This window comes from Paroedura picta, chromosome 17, assembly GCF_049243985.1.
Source record: "Paroedura picta isolate Pp20150507F chromosome 17, Ppicta_v3.0, whole genome shotgun sequence".
In the NCBI taxonomy this organism is placed as follows: Eukaryota; Metazoa; Chordata; class Lepidosauria; order Squamata; family Gekkonidae; genus Paroedura; species Paroedura picta.
In genome coordinates this window covers 19,862,298-19,881,921 of record NC_135385.1, presented here as the reverse complement: position 1 = coordinate 19,881,921, position 19,624 = coordinate 19,862,298, and the positions used below count along the sequence as shown (strand labels likewise).

General features: G+C 51.7%; 1 protein-coding gene and 1 long non-coding RNA gene across 5 annotated transcripts in view; one reads left to right on the top strand and one right to left on the bottom strand.

The window, feature by feature from the left end:
- The window catches only part of CAPN15 (calpain 15), a 71,281-nt gene that overhangs the window by 7,140 nt on the left and 44,517 nt on the right, over positions 1-19,624 (top strand). For 2 of the 4 annotated variants that reach the window (XM_077317141.1, XM_077317139.1), the window contains exon 2: positions 15,676-15,847. The exons of 1 other annotated variant lie outside the window; for it this stretch is intronic. In XM_077317141.1, coding sequence (XP_077173256.1) covers positions 15,801-15,847 — 47 coding nt within the window. In that variant the 5' untranslated portion in view covers positions 15,676-15,800. Of the gene's footprint in view, positions 1-15,548; positions 15,848-19,624 lie in introns of those variants that run through there. One more of the 4 variants, XM_077317143.1, reaches the window with a different exon arrangement.
- Positions 604-1,466, bottom strand: LOC143827397 (uncharacterized). Its single transcript, XR_013227293.1, has 2 exons — positions 1,219-1,466; positions 604-864 (listed from the first exon to the last, which is right to left on the bottom strand). It is a non-coding gene; the product is annotated as an uncharacterized LOC143827397 (long non-coding RNA).

Genomic DNA, 19,624 nt, shown 5'->3' with positions numbered 1-19,624 from the left:
TAATTATCCCACACTAGACTTGGAGAGTCTTGGAAGAGAGTATTAAGTCACCAGGAATAAGCCAGAGCTTGTTTGGCAGGCGAGAACCGAGTTAATTGCCAAGCACAACACGCTGCCTCCATCATCCCCCCCCTACTTGTGCAGTGTGCCAAAACTGAAACCTTCAACTTGTTTCCAATCAGTTGTGCCCTACGAATGCCAGCAGCTTAATAAACCCAGGTTAGTTTATTCCACTGGAAACGTGGTGAAGGAGGAGAGTTTCACGGCTACCGTGGACCCCCCAAAAGACCGATAAGTGGGTTCTTGATGAAATCAAGCCTGAACTCTCCCCGGATACAGAAACGATTGAACTGAGGCTATCGTACTTGGGTCACAACATGAAAAGGCAAAGAGTCACCGGAAAAGATAATAACGCTGGGGAAAGATGAAGGCGGCCGAAAAGAGGAAGACCCAGCCGATGGATGGACTCAATTGGGGAAGCCACGGTCCTCAGTTTGCAAGCCCTGAGCGAGGCTGTGAAGGATAGGACATTTTGGAAGACATTAATTTTAGGGTCGCCATAAGTCGGAAGCTGCTTAACAGCACTTCACACAAACACGCATGCAGTTTTTTTTTTCTTCTCAGCATGTGGAATTTCTTTAATTCTCCTTAAGAATCACAGTTGCCAGGAAAGAAATTTTGCTTTGGGTTGTCAAGGACATCACCGCCATAACAGGAGTCGGTGGAAGAGTCCTGTCGCTCTAAGCAAGTGCAGGAGAGTAAGGATGCCTGATTTTGACCAGGGGCAATGTTGGTGTCCATCGCAAATGCACTCTGGCTTGTTCATGATGTTTGAAGAGTCAAATTGCAGCATCCAGACAACGGCTGATGAAATGCGAGGATATTTTTCTTTTCGTGTTATTTCTTAAACAGAACCCTTTCAAAACCACTACCGTGTAACCTTTAATGAAAATCCGCTGGGTTGGCCTAACTGTGGCTCTCCAGATGTCCATGGACTACAGTTCCCACAAGCCCTTGCCAGCACAGTCTGTCAGGAGCTCAAGGGAATTGCAGTCCATGGACATCTGGAGAGCCACAATTTGGCCACCCCTGCAAGGTCATTGGTACAATTCCCCTATTATTACAAGTAATAATGTTCAGGTCTGAAGGGGAGTAGATAGTCAGGGTCCGCCCAGGTAATTTGTGGCTGGGTGGAGCAAAGTTTTACCCTTGACTTACCCGCGTCACTTCTGCTCTTTTCACATCGTGCATCCCATTGCTTCATCTAGCCCAAAGACCAGCGCTCAAGTTAAAACCGTCTCCGACACCACTGCCTTTTTCAGTAGAGGTCTCCCCTCTAATGATTAGCCCAGCCCCCCAGCCTTATCTCTGCAAAAAGATAACGGTGGGTTTCGTGGCGCCGTTTCCCCGGCTGTCGAGAAGACCTCTAGCCCCCATAAAATAAGGCTCGCTGCGAAGGTAAATCTTCAACATACTCTGCCAGGTGACACATTAACTAACTGATGTGTGTGTAAGCGCTCTGAAGATATGAATTGGAATGTACGGGGTAAGTATTATGCCTCTCAGGGGGAAGCAGAGGGGGCTTGCGTTTGCAGACATGCACTTTTCTCTCCAAGCAGTAAGTGGAGACAAACAGATGGGGCTCTTGTGCTTGGCCCCGGACCGTGTCTGTCTCTTGCGGCTGGTGAGCGTGGGTTGGAAAAGTGCATCCTCACCGGCAAACCGAGCGTTTAGTCTTGCGAGGAGGCCCACCTTGCTGAGCCTCGAGGCGAAGAGATGTGGTTTTCAGCAAGGGACGGGGGCGGGTAATGATACTCTTAGGGTTCTTCTTGGAGGGCTGAAAGTGGCTGTTATTACCTTGAGGCAAGCCAGTTCTACCCGAGGGAGGGAAGAGAGGTAGGAAGGTTCATTGCCGTTGTTTGTTTGGACTCAACGCTCTCGTTGTGTGCCCCCGGAAGCCGACTTCGCCCGCGGAATAAATTTCTGGACCGTTTTGTGGGTGAGGCTGGCGGCTGCGTCATCCCGCAGAACGGGGCCGTTGGCTTTTTGGGAGAGAGACCCAAATGCCAGGGAATTCTAAAGCAGGGGTGGCCGGACTGTGACTCTCCGGTTGGACTACAATTCCCATGATCCAGTCTGTGCTGGCAAGGTTTATGGGAGTGGCAGCCCATGGATAGCTGGAAGGCCACAGTCTGGCCCACCCCGGTTCTAAAGCAAAGCCCTTGATAGCCAATTGGGAATCCAAGCGTTACGGTAGCAAGCCAGGGAAGGGGTGGGGGAAACCGTCAAATACAATCTTTTGTCTTTGCATTAAAGCAAGAGGGGAAGCACGAGAAAAAGCAACACAGCAATTTAAAATATTTTGTGTTTTACCCGGCGTCTCAGAAGTGCAATAAAAGCCATGTGAGGCGGATATGGCCCCCAAATAGCCAGTCTTCCCCATGGCCCAGGAGGGATTTGTGTATGTTCCTAAGCCTGCCATCCAATCTGCAGCAGCTGGGCTTGCTGTAGTGTATCAATTCCATTAAGACTTCCGGGAGCGGGGGGGACGTTCCTTGAATCCCAATAGCATGGCAGCAACGAGGAAGAACCACCACAGCACCTGTCGGGTCGGGTCGTCCCTCTGGGATCTCAAAGGGGCCAAAGGCACGACCAGGGTAGATTATGGCCTAGCGGTTATTCCAAGGGGCAGCTGCTGGTGGGCTGGCATTCACCCCATATATGAACACAACACCAGTTGTCCTTCTTAAAGCACCAGCGTCTTGCCGACAGCTGCACCCAAGCAGCCATTTGGGCTGTGTGGAAGTCAATGCTCCTTTTTAGGCTGAGACGGTCTTGTTGAAACAACTGTACCTTTTAAAGCAAGGTGGCTAAGATGGAACCCGTCCCAGGAGGGATTTCCAGTTGCTTCCATTTCTGGTGGTTCTCGCTGCTTCGGATCTCGTGAAGGATATAGACCTCGCCCAAAGTTATCCGGTTTGTGAGTCCGTCCGAACCCTCTGGAAACGGCTTCAAAATCGCCATTTCCGCATTTGTTTTGCGTTGCAGTTAAGGCGCTTCTGCCTGTATTTTAGATGCGTCGGCAAAAATGCGCAGAGGTTATGACAGTTATAACGGAGTTTAGACAAGTTTATTATTGTGATTGTTATTATTTTATTATTATTCTAAACGGCCTCTCTCCCATAGGACTCGTGGGCCCATCATCCAGTTTGTGACCGGAAGCAGCCCCTTAGAATATGTGAAATAGTTAAAGATAGTAGCTTACCACCTTTTCTATGACCCACAAGTCGCAAATTTTATCCCTGGCGTCTCCTCCAGTCTGCCCTGGAGAGAAGATGGCAACCCTGGGGTTCCAAACTGTGGCTCTCCAGCGGTCCATGGACTACAATTCCCATGAGCCCCTGCCAGCAGATGTGTAAACCATGGACCTCTGGAGAGCCACAGTTAGGCACCCCTTGCCTCACCCCCCCCCCCCGGCTACCCTGAGGGCAGCTGCTTTTTGTAACCCCCCTTCTGCCTTCTGCAAGTATCTGGGACTCTGTCCTTCTGCTTTCCTTTCCGCCACAGTTCTCCGCTGACTGGTGCGCAGTGGCTGCAGCTGTACTCCTTGTGCTCTTGTCGAGAGCCGACTGTTGCTATGGGAGCAAATTGGAGCCTTGGGGGGCAACCAACCCCTGTAAGAAACCTCCCGTTTTTGCAAGTTTCTGATAACTGGCCATGCCAAGGGAGGCGTCTCCAGTTCCGCTGCGGGCGTTTCTTCCGGGCAGAGAGCGGGTGAGGTGATCTTGTAATGACATTCTGGAATTCACCGTTAGCATGGGTGGCTTTAAACGGGGCTAGGCAGATTCCCGGAGGACGAATCCTTCCGGGACTTTCGGAACCATCCCACCCAGAATTCATTAATTCTGAATCCCAGGGCCAGGAGGCAGTGTCTGTCGGCCCTCGAAGGCCACTGGTCAGTCAGTGTGGACAATAGGGTGTGGGCCCGGATGGACGGCATGGTCGGGTCCAGCGGGGCTCGAGCGCCATTCTCCTAAAACAGAAGCACAGCGGCTGAATCTCTATACACAATCGTTCTTGCTCTTCCTCATTGCCAAACAAGAACCTTCTCCCGCCCGTTGGGTTTGGCGTCACGAATTCGCACGAACGTTTGCGGTTGAAAGCGGCCCTTGGTTTTAGGGGACGGCCTTTTCCTGCCTGCTTTGCCTCCCAGAGTAATGGGAAGTGATTTCCAGGCATGAGCTCCCTTCCGGCACAGTGAGCTCGTACATCTCTGGGCCTTGACTTTGCCCTTCAGGCTGCTCTCCAGCCGTCTCCTCGTGGCTGTCTCCGGAGCCAGCATAGGCTTGTAGGATCCACAAATGAACTGGGAGCTAATGAGTTAAAGGGGAGCTCTGAACCAGGTTCACTCACCTGAAAGAGCTTCCGGCCAGCGGGGAGCAGCTTTGGGGTGACCTTGGCTTCTGGTGAAAAGGGGGGTGGGTGTTGGAGACGGTTCCCAGTTCCCAGCATCCTTACAGATGTCGTCGGGGGACATTTCCACACACTCCCTGGAAGGAGGAAGCCGAGATCTCGCTTCAGCGACTCTGCCGCTGACGCCCAGTGACACGGGCCTCGTGTCGGGGTGCCCGCCTGGCAGCCACCACCGTCCTTCTTCCATGTCTTCCTCATGCCTGCGGCTTGTGCGTCGCAACTTCCGTGCTTCGCTGGGGAGTGAGTCATTTCGGTTGGGTCAGAGCAATCCGTTGCGCTCCTCAAGGCCTGCAGCTGTCAGCCACGAGAATGTGCAATGGCTCGTTCGATTTAAAGAGGTCGCCAGGCCGCCTCTAAGCAACCAGGAGCCTACCCTGGACTACGTGAAATATCTCAAAGGAGGCCTTGCGCCGATCCAGCGCACGATAACGGTGACCCGCCAGGCCCCTTAGTCTGGGATAGCCTCATGTTTCTCTGGCGATGCATGAGTTGTCATCGTCATGTGTTGCTCGGGGGAATGGGCATCAAGTCAGAAACCGACCTGAGGGACTCAGGAACTTGCCTTGTGGCATTATCCAATGGCAAGGGTGGCCAAACTGTGGCTCTCAAGATGTCCGCGGACTACAGTTCCCATGTGCTGGCCAGGGGCTTATGGGAATTGTTGTCCACAGACATCCGGAGAGCCACAGTTTGGCTACCTCTGATCCAGTGGAGCTCTTGCAATTCTGACTTCCTTGCCCCGACGAAAGGATTTCGGCCGGGTTTCTTCATGCCCTCAAAGTTGGGCTGACTTGGGAAGGCTGGGGTGGACTTCCTGCCCACCTTCATAAAGGCTCCTAGAGTCAAAAATGAAATTTTACTCCCTGTGTCAGTCGCTGGCTTGAACGGCCCGTCCCTCTGTCTTTGACTCCTGGTGGGGAGCCGTTCCGGGTATGCCTCTCGTTGGGGAGGGAAAGAGACTTGTGTGGGGGTGAGGGTGGGGTGGGGAAGACCTCTGCGGCCCCTCCCGTTTCGCCTATCGGCTTCTGATGAAAACGCTGCCATCGTCGCCCTGCCTCTCCGTTAGCCGCAGGCCATGTCGCAGAGACCCGCGCTCTTCTATCTAGGACAGCAGATAGGAAATGGGGACAGAGTAAATGATTTGAGCAGGGAAACAGCCAATGATGTCGAAACCCTCGGGGCCAGAAGGAAGGCTGTGTCAGGTTGCCAATCACCTCTTTCGGCGTGCCTTAAAATCAACATGTTTCCTTCCGCCAAACGCATGCCAAACGCATGCCAAAGGACCCTGTGGACCTCAGCGATCTGGCCGAGCCTGAGTCCGGGTGTGCGGCAAGGCTTCCCGCCTCTGCGGTTGCACCTGTGAAATGGGTGTAGTTTGTGACCCGTTTTGTAGGATTACTCAGGTCAAGGTGACCAAGCGAGGAATGCAGAAACGCTGGTGAAGGATTTACGGGGACTGCGCTGTTCCGTCTGTCGGCAGGCCAAAAGTGCCACGCTCCCTCTTTTCCCGGTCTTGCTCCATTTGTGCACGTTCGAGAGACTTCCAGACGCCAGATGGTGACAAACTACCCAGAAGGATGGCGCTTGGGGTCTTTTGTGTGTGTGTGTGTGCAGTTTGGGTCATGCGGTTGTGTGCAGTGGCAAAATTAATGGAGGCCGGCGAGTCGAGCCGCAGGAAACCAAGGTCTCGTCTTCCACACGTTTAAAGGCAGCGTGTGTGGTTTCCGAGCGGCTTTCTTGGGAGTGTTTCGGGAACTCGGCCGTTGCCAGCCCCTCCTGAGTACCCGATTTAGGGGACAGTGGGCGGGCCAGATATTCTCAGCTGGCAGGCAAATATGTGTTGAGTATTTATCGGGCAATAGGACCATCTGTGGCCTTGTTGATCCGCCTTCCCCTGCCCAAATGGCCAATGAGGGGCCTGGAGGGAGTGGGGAGGGGAGGTGCGCCAGGTGGGCTATGCTTCCCAACCATGTTCTGCCCCAATGTGCCCCTTCTGGGGTTCCTCGAACCCTGAAGGATGTTTCGAGGGGTTCTCAATTGTAAAAAAAAAAAAAAAAAAAAAAGTTGAGCAAAAGCTGCAGTAGGGCTGACCCTGGTTGTTCCAGACTAAAATCCGACACGATGAACTGGCCAGTCATTCGCTTACAGAAGCCTTTCATGCCATTGTCTCATGATTCATTTACGAAGAAGTGAATGTCACAGCTTCATGCTGATGAATTCATTTTTGTAATTATCCCCATATCTCAAACTCATCGATGGTTAAAGTATCTTTTTGTTCTAACACAGCCCTCTGGTTGTTTTTTTTTTAAAACGTTAATTTTGTGTTTGATGGTATTTGACTATTCTGTTGACTTTTAGCAGCCTTCCCTAAACAAAAAAAGCCCCACACTCAAGCTAGGGGCCAATAAAACCCAACTGGAATGTAATCCGGGGTGGCCAAACTCCAACGCTCCAGATGTCCATGGACTACAATTCCCATGAGCCACTGTCAGTGGCTCATGGGAATTGTAGCCCATGGACACCTGGAGCACTGTGGTCCCCCCCCTGGCTTATGCCTGGCTTTTGGGTGAGTAATAATAGATTTGTGGGGGGCGGGGGAGCAAATATGCAAGTTAGGAACCAAAAGATATAGCAGGAAACGAAGCAGAACTTTCCCAAAAGTTGACTGGGGCGGGGCGGCGTGATTCAGCAGGTAGATCATCGGCGTTACATGCGGAAGGTTCAGTCCCTGGCATCTCCAGTGAGACATCTCAGGTGGTACATAGTGTAAAAGAAACACTGGAGGGCCAATCAGAGGAGACAATACTGACCTTGATAGGCCAATGGTATAAGTCGGTGTAAACCAACCTCTTGTTGTCATGTTATTGGCTTGCACGCAAGGAGTGGGGCGAAAAGCTTTTTCGGTGTCCTCATACTAACCTTGCCTAAGAGCAGGGCAGGCCCCAGTGAGTATTCAGGGGTGACACATGGAGGTGTCATTTTGAGGAGGACTTTTTAAGCTGTTGTGTCTGGAACGCAGAGGGGCAGCGGCGTACATTCGTAGGATGGAACAATGTGCCCTTTCTGCCCGCAGCTATGGAAATCACCTAGTGTTGAAAAACTCCCTGAGCGTAGGAAACCAGCAGTGCAGGCAAAGGGTCGATCTCGAACCCCTTTCCCCGTGTGCTAGCTTTCTACTTCAGAGAGTTGAACTTTCTAAATTACTGGGGGAGCACTGAGAATCTGATTCCACCCCTCTTCAGTCTGAATCAACGTCGTCTGTTCTGCCACACGCAAAGTTCCAGCCACAAATATGAATTTGGTATGTTGCTACTCCATCAGACGCCTGGTGTTGTCAAAGCGATCTCCGTCGCTTGCCGTTCCCGCAGCAAAACAAAACAAACCTGAAATAGACCTTGAGGCCGAGCTGTGCTTCCTTGTCATGTGACACACCTTTCTGTAGCCGTACCTCTCGGGCTCTTTGCTTGCCTTTGCCCCATCAAGGGCTGTACTTTGATTTACCTGCTGCTGCGGTTTAGTACCGTGGGCGCCGATGCTAGTAGAGGTGAAATGAATTCCGGGGATGAAATTCTCGTGACTAATTTAAGACTGCATCTGATAGAACAAGGTTTGAGTCCAGCAAAGTCAGCTTCTCTCAACTTTTTAACGCTTGAGAAATCCCTGAAATATTCTGCAGGATTCGAGAAACCCCAGAAGTGTTTCGATCGTGCAGAGTATGGTTGTGGACACACACCGAATGTAGGCCTCTCTCTTCTCACCCCCTCCAGGCCCATCACTGGCCATTTGGCGAGGGGTCAACATGACCATATCTGATAAACATTTAACAATTTTTTTTTAAATTAAAGATTAACTGCCACCTATCCGGGAAACCCTTCCAGGGCCATCAAGAAACCCCAGGGATGAGAGTGTCTTAACCTGAAGCATATTCCAACATTCCTGTTTATGCCTATTATTCGCTATTGGAGATTTGCATGGGCATCTGGACGCCTCTGGAATCGCTTGGCGGGGCAATGTTGAGTGTTTCCTGAATTACTCCTTCCCAGTCCAGGAAGCGGACTTGGGGTGTCTCTTCAGAGGAAGAGGTTCTGAGGAGCCCTGCTGGGAATTGTGATTTTTGTGGGTGTTATTGCTTCTCGGTTGATCTCCCCCCCCTTCTCCTTAGCCGCTTGGAAGATTTCACTCAAAACGTGGCGTATAAATATTTTAATGAAATGTGCCTTGAAGTCCTCCTGCCAGATTGATTTCTTTTTTTTTTCAAATGCAACTCCCCTAGAGTCTAACGTCAAAAGCAATCCTTGATAGAAAGCTGAACGTGTTAATTCCGAAACCCCCACAGGGTTTGCCAGGCTTCAGGTGGTGGCTAGAAATTAGAATTGCGACCCGTCTCCAGGTAACACGGATCAGTTCCCGTGGAGACAGCGGCTGCTTTGGAGGGTGCACTTCCCCAAACCCCGCCCTTCCCAAACTCCACGCCACCCCCCCATTCTCCAGAAATTTCCCAACCCAGAAACCCCACTCCCCACTTTTGATATTTATATACCGCCCTCCCCTAAGGCTCAGGGCAGTTCACATAGAACAGAACAGAAACCATACAGATAACTTAAATCAGGGGTAGTCAACCTGTGGTCCTCTAGATGTCCATGGATTATAATTCCCATGAGCCCTTGCCAGCATTTGCTGGCAGGGGCTCATGGGAATTGTAGTTCACCAACATCTGGAGGAGTTTGTGTCGTGAAGTGGGCCCTTAAGCGTTCCGCAAAGCTAAACTCTGAGCATGGGCCGTCGGCCACTAGGTCGGTTCAGTTTTCCAGTCCTGGTTTTCGAGATTGCACTTCACAAGAATTGTAACTGCTTATCGGTTTGTTTATTTCAGCCTTTTGCCAGCATAAACAGTGTGATAGAAGGAAACAAAAGCAAGTATCCACAGTATTGACAAACAGTCTGCAGGTGGGGAGGGCGAAACTCAAACAAACATAAATAAATAAAGTCAGTCATCATTTTAAAAGGCAATGAAATAGATATCTCCATTCACACTTCACAGTAATAAGGACACTTGTGATTTGTTGCATTCTCACTCTGCCCTTTCTCCAAAGGAGCAAAGGGCACAGCTCTGCAGAACTACGAGCTGGCACCAGGCAGTCCAGCTTGTTCTCACAAAGAAAGGGGTTTCCACTTAGAAATCTCTCTGAGAACTAGTTTTCTAAGTGCAGGGAGTGAACTAGTCTTCTAAGTGCAGGGAGTGTTTCTCTGAGAACTGGTTTTCTAAGTGCAAGGAGGGTTTTCACATGGAGGAGCAGTCAGTCCTGGGAGGGCCACCTGTCATTTGAAGCGGCATAGCCCAGGGGCTTGTTGGCTGCCCCGTTGAGGCCTGAGGCTGTGCAATGCTCAGGCTCTTCCTGTTTTGGAAACAAGCCGTATGTGGATCAGATTAAAGTCTGCCAACCGCCACACAACGGAGAGCCAAACCGCACACATGGATCTCGCTGCTGTATCGATGAGACCGAAAGCTAATCATTTAGCCATGGTCGTTGCCAGTTAAGAGAGCTACATCCGAGTCTGTTTGAGACCTTTGAGTCAATAGAACCGTAAGATAAGGAGAAAACAAGAAGATGAAAGGGGAAAGTAGCTGCAGGAAGGGGCAAAATATTGCCCGCTGGATTGGCCCTGGAGAGGGATGGTGAATCCTTCTCTGATCGTATTTTTTATCATATTACATTGTTATCCTATTCCTACAAGATGCTCAGAACGAGAGCTCTCCATTCTCTGTTTTTTGATCCTCACAACATCCCTGCAAGGTAGGGTAGGCTGAGAGGGATCGACTGGCCCAAGTGAGCTTCTTGACACGAGTGAGGATTTGAACCCAGGTCTTCCCAGTTCTACCCTCACCCTGTTGCCTGTACCAGACTCCTAGCGGATTCTAATTATTTTTATTTATCGATGGGATATATAGCTCTCCCTCTCTTGGGGAACTCTGACATAGAAAGGAGAAAAGATAAGAGACCAGTCTCATCTGCATGGTCCCCCCCCCCGCTGCGGCTAAAGTTGAGGACTAGAACCTGGTTCGAATCTCCACCCTGCCACCAAAGCTGGCTGCAAGTGATCTGGGGCTAGTCGCAAACTCTTAGCCTGAACCACCTCACAGGGTTGTTGTCGGGAGGATCCGTCGGAGGAGACGAGAACACTGTAAGCTGCTTTTGGACCCCCACTGCCTAGAACAGCAGGGCACAATTGCAGTAAAAGAAAAAAAATACCAGTTTGCCCTCACAGTTGGTACTGGGGAAGGGATGCAGCTCTTGCCCAACACGACCTCCCCTATGCAGCTTCTTTCCTCTTCAAAACGCCTCTCAGTCCAACTCCACACATCTCTCTGGTAATGAATGAGACCCTGAAAGAGGGCATTCTCCTCCCCCCCCCAAAAAAAACCCTGCTTGTTTCCCCCCACTGCTCCAGCCCTGTGGCGCACAGCCGTCAGCATCAACAACGGATCACCCTTGCTCTCGCTGTGCGCCTCCACCGTTCTGCCCCAGGCTGCTCGGAGCCGGGAGCCGGAAGCTGCCCTCCAGTGCTGAATCCCAGGTGCCCTGCCGAGCAGCTGCCGGCCGGAGACCGTGCCTGGCTCTTAGTCACGCTTTATCTCTCGGACGAAGACGGCGCTCTGAGCAGGCTGGCACAGCCTCGCACGGCTAGATCGGCAGCTTGCCCCGCTGACGCCCAGCTGTGGCAGGAATGGGGGGGTGGGGGAGACCACGCCTCTTGGCTGCAGAGCCAAGCGTGCCCACGCCAAGCCACATGGAGGAGCGGCACACGCCTCCCTGTTTGGGGATTGTTGTCACTCTCGGGGACGTCGGCGAAAGCTTGAATGAGCCATCTGAAGAGGCTCAATAGCGGCTCAGCTTTGGCACCTGTATGAGGAGAGGCTTCACGGAGATTCAGGGAAAAGAGATCTCCCCCCACCCCCCCTGTCTCTTTTTGTGTTGGTCCCGGACTTTCAAGCCGGTTCTGTTTTGGGGGGACCTGTGGCACGGAGCGGCCTGTGTTCTTTTTGTCCCCATTTGTCATCACCGCTGTGCCGTGTGTTTACCCAGCCTTGCTTCAGCTGGTTGCCGATTGGTCGCCTCGATCGCCAGCTCGCTAGCCATCTCCTTCCTTGCAGACTGCTTGTTGTGGAGCATTCAGAGAAGCACGTTCTAGTGACGGGGAGGCGTTAAATCTGTCGCAGCGAAAAATGAAAGGAATGTCGGCGTGTGGCATCGGTGAACCGGAGCCCGTTTCATCTGGTGGAGGAAGTGAAACCTCTGCATGTGTGCATTCATGCGTATATGCAGAGAACTTACACCGATTTCCACCCATTCCTCTGTCAGGACTTGGAAGGTGCTGGTATTCAGTACCAGCGAGTAACTCCACACACACAAAAAGCCCTGTGTATGTGTGTGTGTTTGTGTGTATGTATGTTATCTGTGTAGTGATTCAGAGCGGTGGATTCCAATCCAGAGAACTGGTTGATTTTCTACTCCGACATGCAGCCAATGGGGTGACCTTGGGCTAGCCCCCCTTCTCTTAGAGCTGTTCTCGCAGAGCTCTCTCCACCCCATCTGCCGCACAGGTTGTCTGTTGTGGGGAGAGGGAGGGGATGGTCTTTTTCAGCCGCTTTGGCTCTCCTCCGGGGAGGGAAAAGCGGGGAACGGAAACCCAGTTTTTCTTCCTCCCCTTCTTCACTCACATCTATGATCAGTTTGGCTTAACGGCCACAAAATGCCCCCAGTTTGACATGACATTTCTATGCAAGCCGAAAGTCAGTGAGTCTTTTTTTGTCGATCCCATTTGTGAGTTGTCTTTCTCTCCTCCGTAGGCCCTCCAAGCGTCTAGCTCCTCCAGTTAATTCAACCAGCTCCTGGAGCAGCAAGAGCTGTTGAGCTAGCGTCAGTTTTGCCTCCCCGAGGGAAGGGAGGTCTGGGCTCTGTGGATAGCAGCAGGAGAGGCCTTCCTGCTGATTCCATCTGATTTCACCTCGGATAATATCTCTTCTCATGGGAGGGTGACATCCATCCGTTGACTTCTGAATCGGAGCGAGACGATAAGGTGGGCCTTCACATGCTTTGGGCCAGAGCTCCTTAGAGTTTTAAAGGTCTGAAATGCCAAACTAAGCCTGCGAACAGATAAGCACTCTTTCAGTTCCCAGTGGCTGCAGTTGTTGATAACAGAAGTCCCCTGGCGTGAAGTTAAGCAGAAATCTGTTGTGGGAGTTTCGATGCCAGTCAATGCCGTTAAATCCTCCGGGAAATACTTTAGCAACTTGGGCAGATAGTCTCCTGCAGAGGCAAGGAAGGAACCCCCCTGCATGTCGGCAGACTCGATGATACAACGGATTGCGTGTCGTTTGGAGGCTTCCCCCTAACTCGGGAGTCTGTTCCGGGGTCGTCAGTCACTTTTATTCACGATCATAGACAATCTCATTAAAAATATATCAGTGCAATTTAAAACCAGTCAGTTATGAGACGAAAAGCTACACAAGGCAGACAAATGTATATAAACAGATTGTATTCAGTCTGGAGGCTTCCCCTAACTCGGGAGTCTGTTCCGGAGTACGTGGGTGTAAGGGCGGAGGAGGTGAGCCTGGATGCCCGAGGAGAAATCCGGCTTGCTCTTCTAACAAGCAGACTCTGGGCTCGTGTTTGATGCCTGAGTCTAGACCAAGCGAGCCGATGTGGAGATGGCTGCTGAGACGGGGCTCTGATCCAAGAGCCTGCAGCAGCACAGGAGGAAAAAGGCAGTCTGTGGAGTCAGAACAGATCCCCAGCCTCCGTGTGAGGCTCGGAGATCTCCCAGAATTAGACCTATCCGCTTGGTAGCCCTCAGTTCCCCTGGAGAAAATGGCAGCTTTGGAGGGCGGACTCTTATGGCATCACTGCCCCACCCCAAAGCCCCCCCCCTTCCCAGGCTCCACCCCCAAATCTTCCTTCCCAGCACAGCTTGACGCTGGCAGTCTTAGAAGCCCGCATCTGATTCGGACAGCTTCAGCCACTTTAATGGCTGTGGAAGTTCCTCCAGGCTGGGAGAGGCAAGAGTCAGAAAGGCCTTCGGAGAGGGAGAGAGGCTGCCAAACGCTTGCAGAGTCTGTACGGCAGGGGTGGGGCCAAACTGTGGCTCTCCAGATGCCGGCAGGGTCTCATGGGAAATGTAGTCCCTGGACATCCGGCGTTCCTTGGCACGCCCCATCCCGTCACATTTCGGAAGCGAAGCAGGGCCGGCCCCGGCTAGTATTTGGAGGGGAGAACTCCACGTATTCCGGCGGTGGTTCCTGCAAATAATTCCTTGGTGGTCTCCTCTCCAGATCCTGACCAAGGCTGGCTTTGAGGAGCTTTGGCGATCCACACGTGAGCGATCCAGGTCAGGCCTTGGTAGACATTGGTGATAACTGGCCCCGACTGGCACGAGCATCCAGTTTTGACCAAGTTAGTGCCTTTTGGATGTTTGTCTCTTTTGGGCGGCCACCGGTGCCTCTGGGACCCATTGGAAGAGTGATTTGAGGAGCAAAAGACTTTGTGTCGGACCCATCGCAGGTGACTTGGGCAGGACCTATGCTGGAAGGGCCCTCAGCAGCCGACAACAGCGCCGGTTTTCGTTCCCGTTAACCTTTGAGTGCTGAGATTCGGTTTCAGCGCCCTTTCCTCCGATGCAAACCCCACTTGGCGCTTGCAAGCGTGCAACTGATGCGTGCGTCTTTAAACAAAAGTAGAGCTGCCGGCTGACCTTGGGCTCATGAGGATGGAGTGTTCTTGAGCGGTTGATGTTTCCTCTCCTTGTGCTTCTCCCCGTGTCGGAGACTTGAGACCGCTCGTCCTGCATGTTTGCAGAGCTTCAGCGGTGTTTTTGCAGAGCTCTTAATTGTTCTCGAGGTTCCCCCCCCCCTCTCCCTGGGTTTGCAATGATACCGCATATAGCTCCCTGGAGAATTCTCGAGCGTTGCCAACAATTGGCAGAGTGTCTAGAAACCGGAGCGAAAGGACTCCCATTCAGCTTCCTCGGAGCTCTCAGTCTATCCCCTGGACGCCTCTCAGCAACGGTTGTTAGGGGCGCATCTCTCCCTTTTCCTTCGGATGAGGCGTTCTTGTGCATTCTTGACTACTGCAGCCAGAATTCAAGGGGCTGACCTTGAAGGCTTGGCCAAAACACAGATGCGTGCCTCGAGATTTTTAGTGGCGGTGTTGTTTTAAGGAGATAAGCCATCAGTTTGCAAGGCTGTTGATGATGGGTTGTTAGTTCACAGGGTCACCCTCTATTTACCCTGGTAGAGGCTCATTGGAATTGTAGTCCATTGTAGTCTGGAGGGTCACAGTTTGGCCACCCCTGGCCTTTCTCACCAGGTGAGGGCCTACAGCACAGATTTCCCTTCATCTCTCCGTTCTCCTCACAACAATCCAGGGAGGTAGGCTACGCTGTGACCGAGTGACTGGCTCAAGGCTCCCTAGTGTGCTCCCATGGCAGAGTGGGGATTCGAACCTGGGTCTCCAGATCTCAGTCCGACACCTTGACCACAGAAATCGGAAGCCCCTTGATGGCACAGAACTCAGACAGATCTCCACCATTTCTCAAAGCTATTCGATCTTGCAAATCTGAGTTTTTATCCCAAGGATTTGGGGGTGGTGTTTGTTGTCCTCGTCACAGCAACCCTGTTGCATAAACCACATTGCCGAGAACCTTGTGGCCGAACGGGGACACGAATGTAGATTTCTGGGGTTTGAGTCCCTAAAAAGTGGTGCAAGGAGAGGCTTTCTGCTCAGGTTCATCCGCACGTTCTGGAGCTCAGCCCTTTTCACGCCACGTCCCCGGTTTTGCCTGGCGCCCTGAGAGAGGCTGCCAGAAGTTGGTGTTCTCAAGGAATCAGGGATCCCCATGGCTTAAGCAGATTCCAACCAGCTTCAGTGGCATTTTGACTTTTGCAAAGAGGGAGGGGGTGTGGCTTTGGAGCATGACACCAGCCTGCCGGGATCTGATTGGCCCGGCACGCGGGGGCGGGGCCTGTGAAAGGCCCCGCCCCTTTCTGTCATGTACCGTGAAAGGCAAACTCCCCTCTCTCGACCTGGCCTCCGTCTCTATCTCGGCTCCCGAGCTGCGTCCTTTTAATCCCCCCAGTGCTTCTCCGGATGATGCAGAGCGAAGCCCAGCGGAGCCTGAGCTTTGCCTGGTTCGTTTCCTTTGCAGTCTCGATCCCCAGATGACGGAGTGCGCATCGCCAGCGGGTTTTTGAAGAGGGGTCTTCTGGAGGCAGGCATCTGACACGTTCCCATCGGGGCTGCCGTCTTGGATCCAGGAAGACAAACCGCTGCATGGGGCTGGGGAACTTCCCTTTGGGCCACCGGTCTCTCCAGTGCCTGTAAGTGCTCTGCTGGGGGAAGGAAAGGGGGTGGGGGGCGGTGGGAACGGATTTCAAGAATCGGAAGGAGTCAATTGCTTCATAATAGGGTTTATTTGTTCCAGAAGCGCCACGCTGGGGGTCATTAACCGTAACACTTGAAAAGTAGCAACTGCCCATTTAGGAACCACAAAAGGAAGTGTTAAAAAGAAAAGAAAAGGAGAGAAAGGTTCTTAACTATTTGTTTTTATCAGTTAAATCCCTCTCCTCCCCCATTTGTCGTCTTTCCACGTTATGGCTCCGGCCCCGGAACTCCCCGATTAGATTAAACTCAAGCAGCAGTTTATTTATTGATATATGTGCGATTATGTGCAGTTAATTGTCTCCCCTGCTTCCGAGTGCAGAGGAGTATCCCCTTTAATAACAATAATGAAAGATCAGCTTTCCCGGACTCCCCATTAGCGCCGCTTTAATATTTGGCGAATGGCGTTTGCCGTGTCTGGGGCCTTGCCTCCCGCCAGCCCCCCCCCCCCAAACACACACCTTGCACAGATTTCACAAACCACCAAACCCTTTGAATAATGCTCTTTTAGGTCCCTTTTTCGTCTTTGCAGCCCCGAGCAAACAATAAATCAACAGATGAACTCCAGTGAGGCCGGCACATAATTACTTAGCGCATTTATTACTTTACCTGTTGGGTTCTCCCCCCCCTCCTTCCGACAGATGGATAATCATTAAAACGTCACCTGGGCAGGCAGAGGCCTGCTCTTGTGTTCCCGAGCTGGGACAGATTCTGCGGACGGCAGAAAAGGGAGTGCGGGATGGGAGCTGGTGGCAGTGATTTCTCTAGGGTGCAAAGAATGGTACCATTCTCCTTTGCGAGCATCTGGAGGGGAAAGTGAAGCATGACTTGAATGGATCGTTCACCTTCGTCAAAGAGAATGTGGTGGGGGAAGGGGTAACTCCTTTCCTGTTGCACCAATCCGAATTCTACACACACGTGCCATTACCTGTTTAAACAAAGTGAGAGATCCATTTGCACGCCTCATTTTCTTGAGTTCGAGGTGAGCTCTCGTTCAGTCCAGGGAGAAATTGGCTGATTTTCCCACTTCATAGATAGGAAATGTAGTTTCTGTTTATGCATGCAGGTGGTACCCATCTCATTTGAACTACGCTTGAAAAAGGGGGTCAAGTCACAAATAGTGGAGCGGGGGGATTCTCCTTTCATTAGCCTGCTCCGTGGCCAATAATTATGTTAGAACTGTTGCTGATGACGCTGGTTTTTAACTAGGTTCAGCCCCTGGTTAAGAGTGACCTTTAGCTACCTAGTGAGAACCATAGTGAATAGAAACATAGACCTAACTCTCAATCAGTTTTAATTGCTGAGGGAGGTGCATTAAGGCAGGGGTAGTTAACCTGTGGTCCTCCAGATGTTCATGGACTACGATTCTCATGAGCCCCTGCCAGCGTTTGCTGGCAGGGGCTCATGGGAATTCTAGTCCATGAACATCTGGAGGACCACAGGTTGACTACCCCTGCATTAAGGGACAAGCCATGGTGGGGTTTAGCCCACTGAACAACTTATCCAAAACCACTCTTTGAAGCCATGGCTGAGCAAGGACTTTTGAACGTCCCCCACCCTGCCGAGTTCCCAATAAGCTGATTGGAATCTCTTTATTGAAGAAAATGGTGAACAGAAGCAAGGATTTTCCTTGCTAGAACTGACAAACGAACATGCAAGGACACTTTTATGCTTCTCTCGCAGCCCCTCTCCCAGTTTGAATCTTGGTGCGGTCATGAATGTGGGTTCCTACTTTCCCAGGCCAGGTTCCCCAGCAAAGGCGCGCACTAATTTCCAGGCACTACAGGCACTATAGACATTCCTAAGAGCATGGATCAGTCCAGAGATCAGTCCAGCAAGGTCAAAGCGTTGTAACACCTTAGCTGTGAAGAACCACCACGCAATTAAGGGAACATTCCTTAGCCAAGGCTTAAAAGCACGTAACAAGTCCAAGACGACAAGGCGGTTCAGGAAAACGTCGCATATAAACATGTCAGGAAAGCATTACGTGGCAAGGTCACGAAAGGCACACTGGATCTTGACGCCGTGAATAAAAATACATTTCAAAACAGACGTTTGCGGGACATCCGGGTCAGGGCGGTTCTTGAGATGGGGACCCTGTTTGGGCTGCCCCTGGCGCCCACAATGGGCAGCGGCTTCACGGCTTCTCTAAGAGTCTGCGAAACTCTCAGCCTGGCTGGGTTATCCTCCAGCTATTTATAGATCTCTTCCTCTCACACCCCGCTCAGCCCTCCTGAGAGCTCCGTCGGAGTTCGTCACAATCCAGAGAGAACAACGGAGCCCGACTTCCGTCTGACGGGAGGGGGAAGTCCAGCAGATCCGTGTTTGCACAGCCACGGGGTCTGGCGTGCCATTTCCGCCTTCGCCAAACCCGCGAGCGCCAACTGGCACGGCAGCTTAGGTTTTCCTGCTCTTTTAAGGCAGCTGAATGGCTTTTGTCTTCCCAGCTCCGGCAGAACGCCCAGGGAAGGGTGGCAGCATTCCCCCAAAGGTTGGCTGAGTGCTTTTAACACGACAGAGCAGCCTTGTGCCCAGAGAGTCTTTTGAACGTGTTTCCGACTTGCGGAGCTTCAACTTCCTGAATGTTGAATTTCTGCCTTCCTGGGGAAACTTTCTCTCCTGCTTTTTTTGGGGGGGAGGTGGGTTATTTGTTTGTTTTTAGGAGAAGGCTGCCATCACGGTGCTTGGCAAATGCCTGTCCATCGGCCCCTTGGGTCATCCCCCCCCCCCCCCCCCGAAAAAAGTAGAAATCTCCAGGCAATTTTCAGCAGTTGAACGGGGGCAGAGAGTTGCAAAATCTGCTCTGGGCTACATTCATAATTAAACAGCCAAACAAGAAAACCCCATCCAGCTGTGTATATTTTCTTCATAACAACGACACCTGTGTTAGGAGCAAGTATTCCCGCCCACCCCTCTTGGATTTGTGAAGGAATCTGTGCCTTTGGCGTAACGCTTCTAGTCTGTGTAATATATAGAGTAGCCTTCCTCGACTTTTTAACCCTTGAGAACCCCCTAGAACAGGGGTAGTCAAACTGCGGCCCTCCAGATGTCCATGGACTACAATTCCCAGAAGCCCCTGCCAGCGAATGCTGGCAGGGGCTTCTGGGAATTGTAGTCCATGGACATCTGGAGGGCCGCAGTTTGACTACCCCTGCCCTAGAACATTCTTCAGGCTTTTGAGAAAACCCGGAAGTGGTGCGATCGTGCAGAATACGGTTGGGAAGCAGAGCTGTGGGACTCCCTTTCTCACCCCCTCCAGGCCCATCACTGGCCGTTTCGGGACAGTTTGACATAACCATATATCAGCCTGTCTCAATTTTTCTATCGTTAAGAAACCCCTGAAACATTCTTTGGTCTTCGAAACAACAAAACCAGAAGTGGTGTGATTGTGCAGAAGGCTTTTTTATCCATCGGGTTCGTGTTTCCTTCCCTTGCTCTCCAAGAAGCTCCAAAGTGGCTTGTGTAAATTTGCCCCTTTTCCATTCTGTCCTTACAACCGGGAGGGGGGGAACGTGAGGCTGAGAGTGTGTGTGTGCGCGCTTCAGGGTGACTGGCCCAAGATCTTCATGCGAGATGGGGAGAATTCGAACCCGGGTCTCTCCCATCCCAGGGCATCCTCCATCAGGAGTCCCCAACATGATTGGCTATTGGAGATTTGACTGGCTGGGCCAATTAAAAAAAACAAAACATTGCTTTGGAAGCAGCTGCCAATCCGA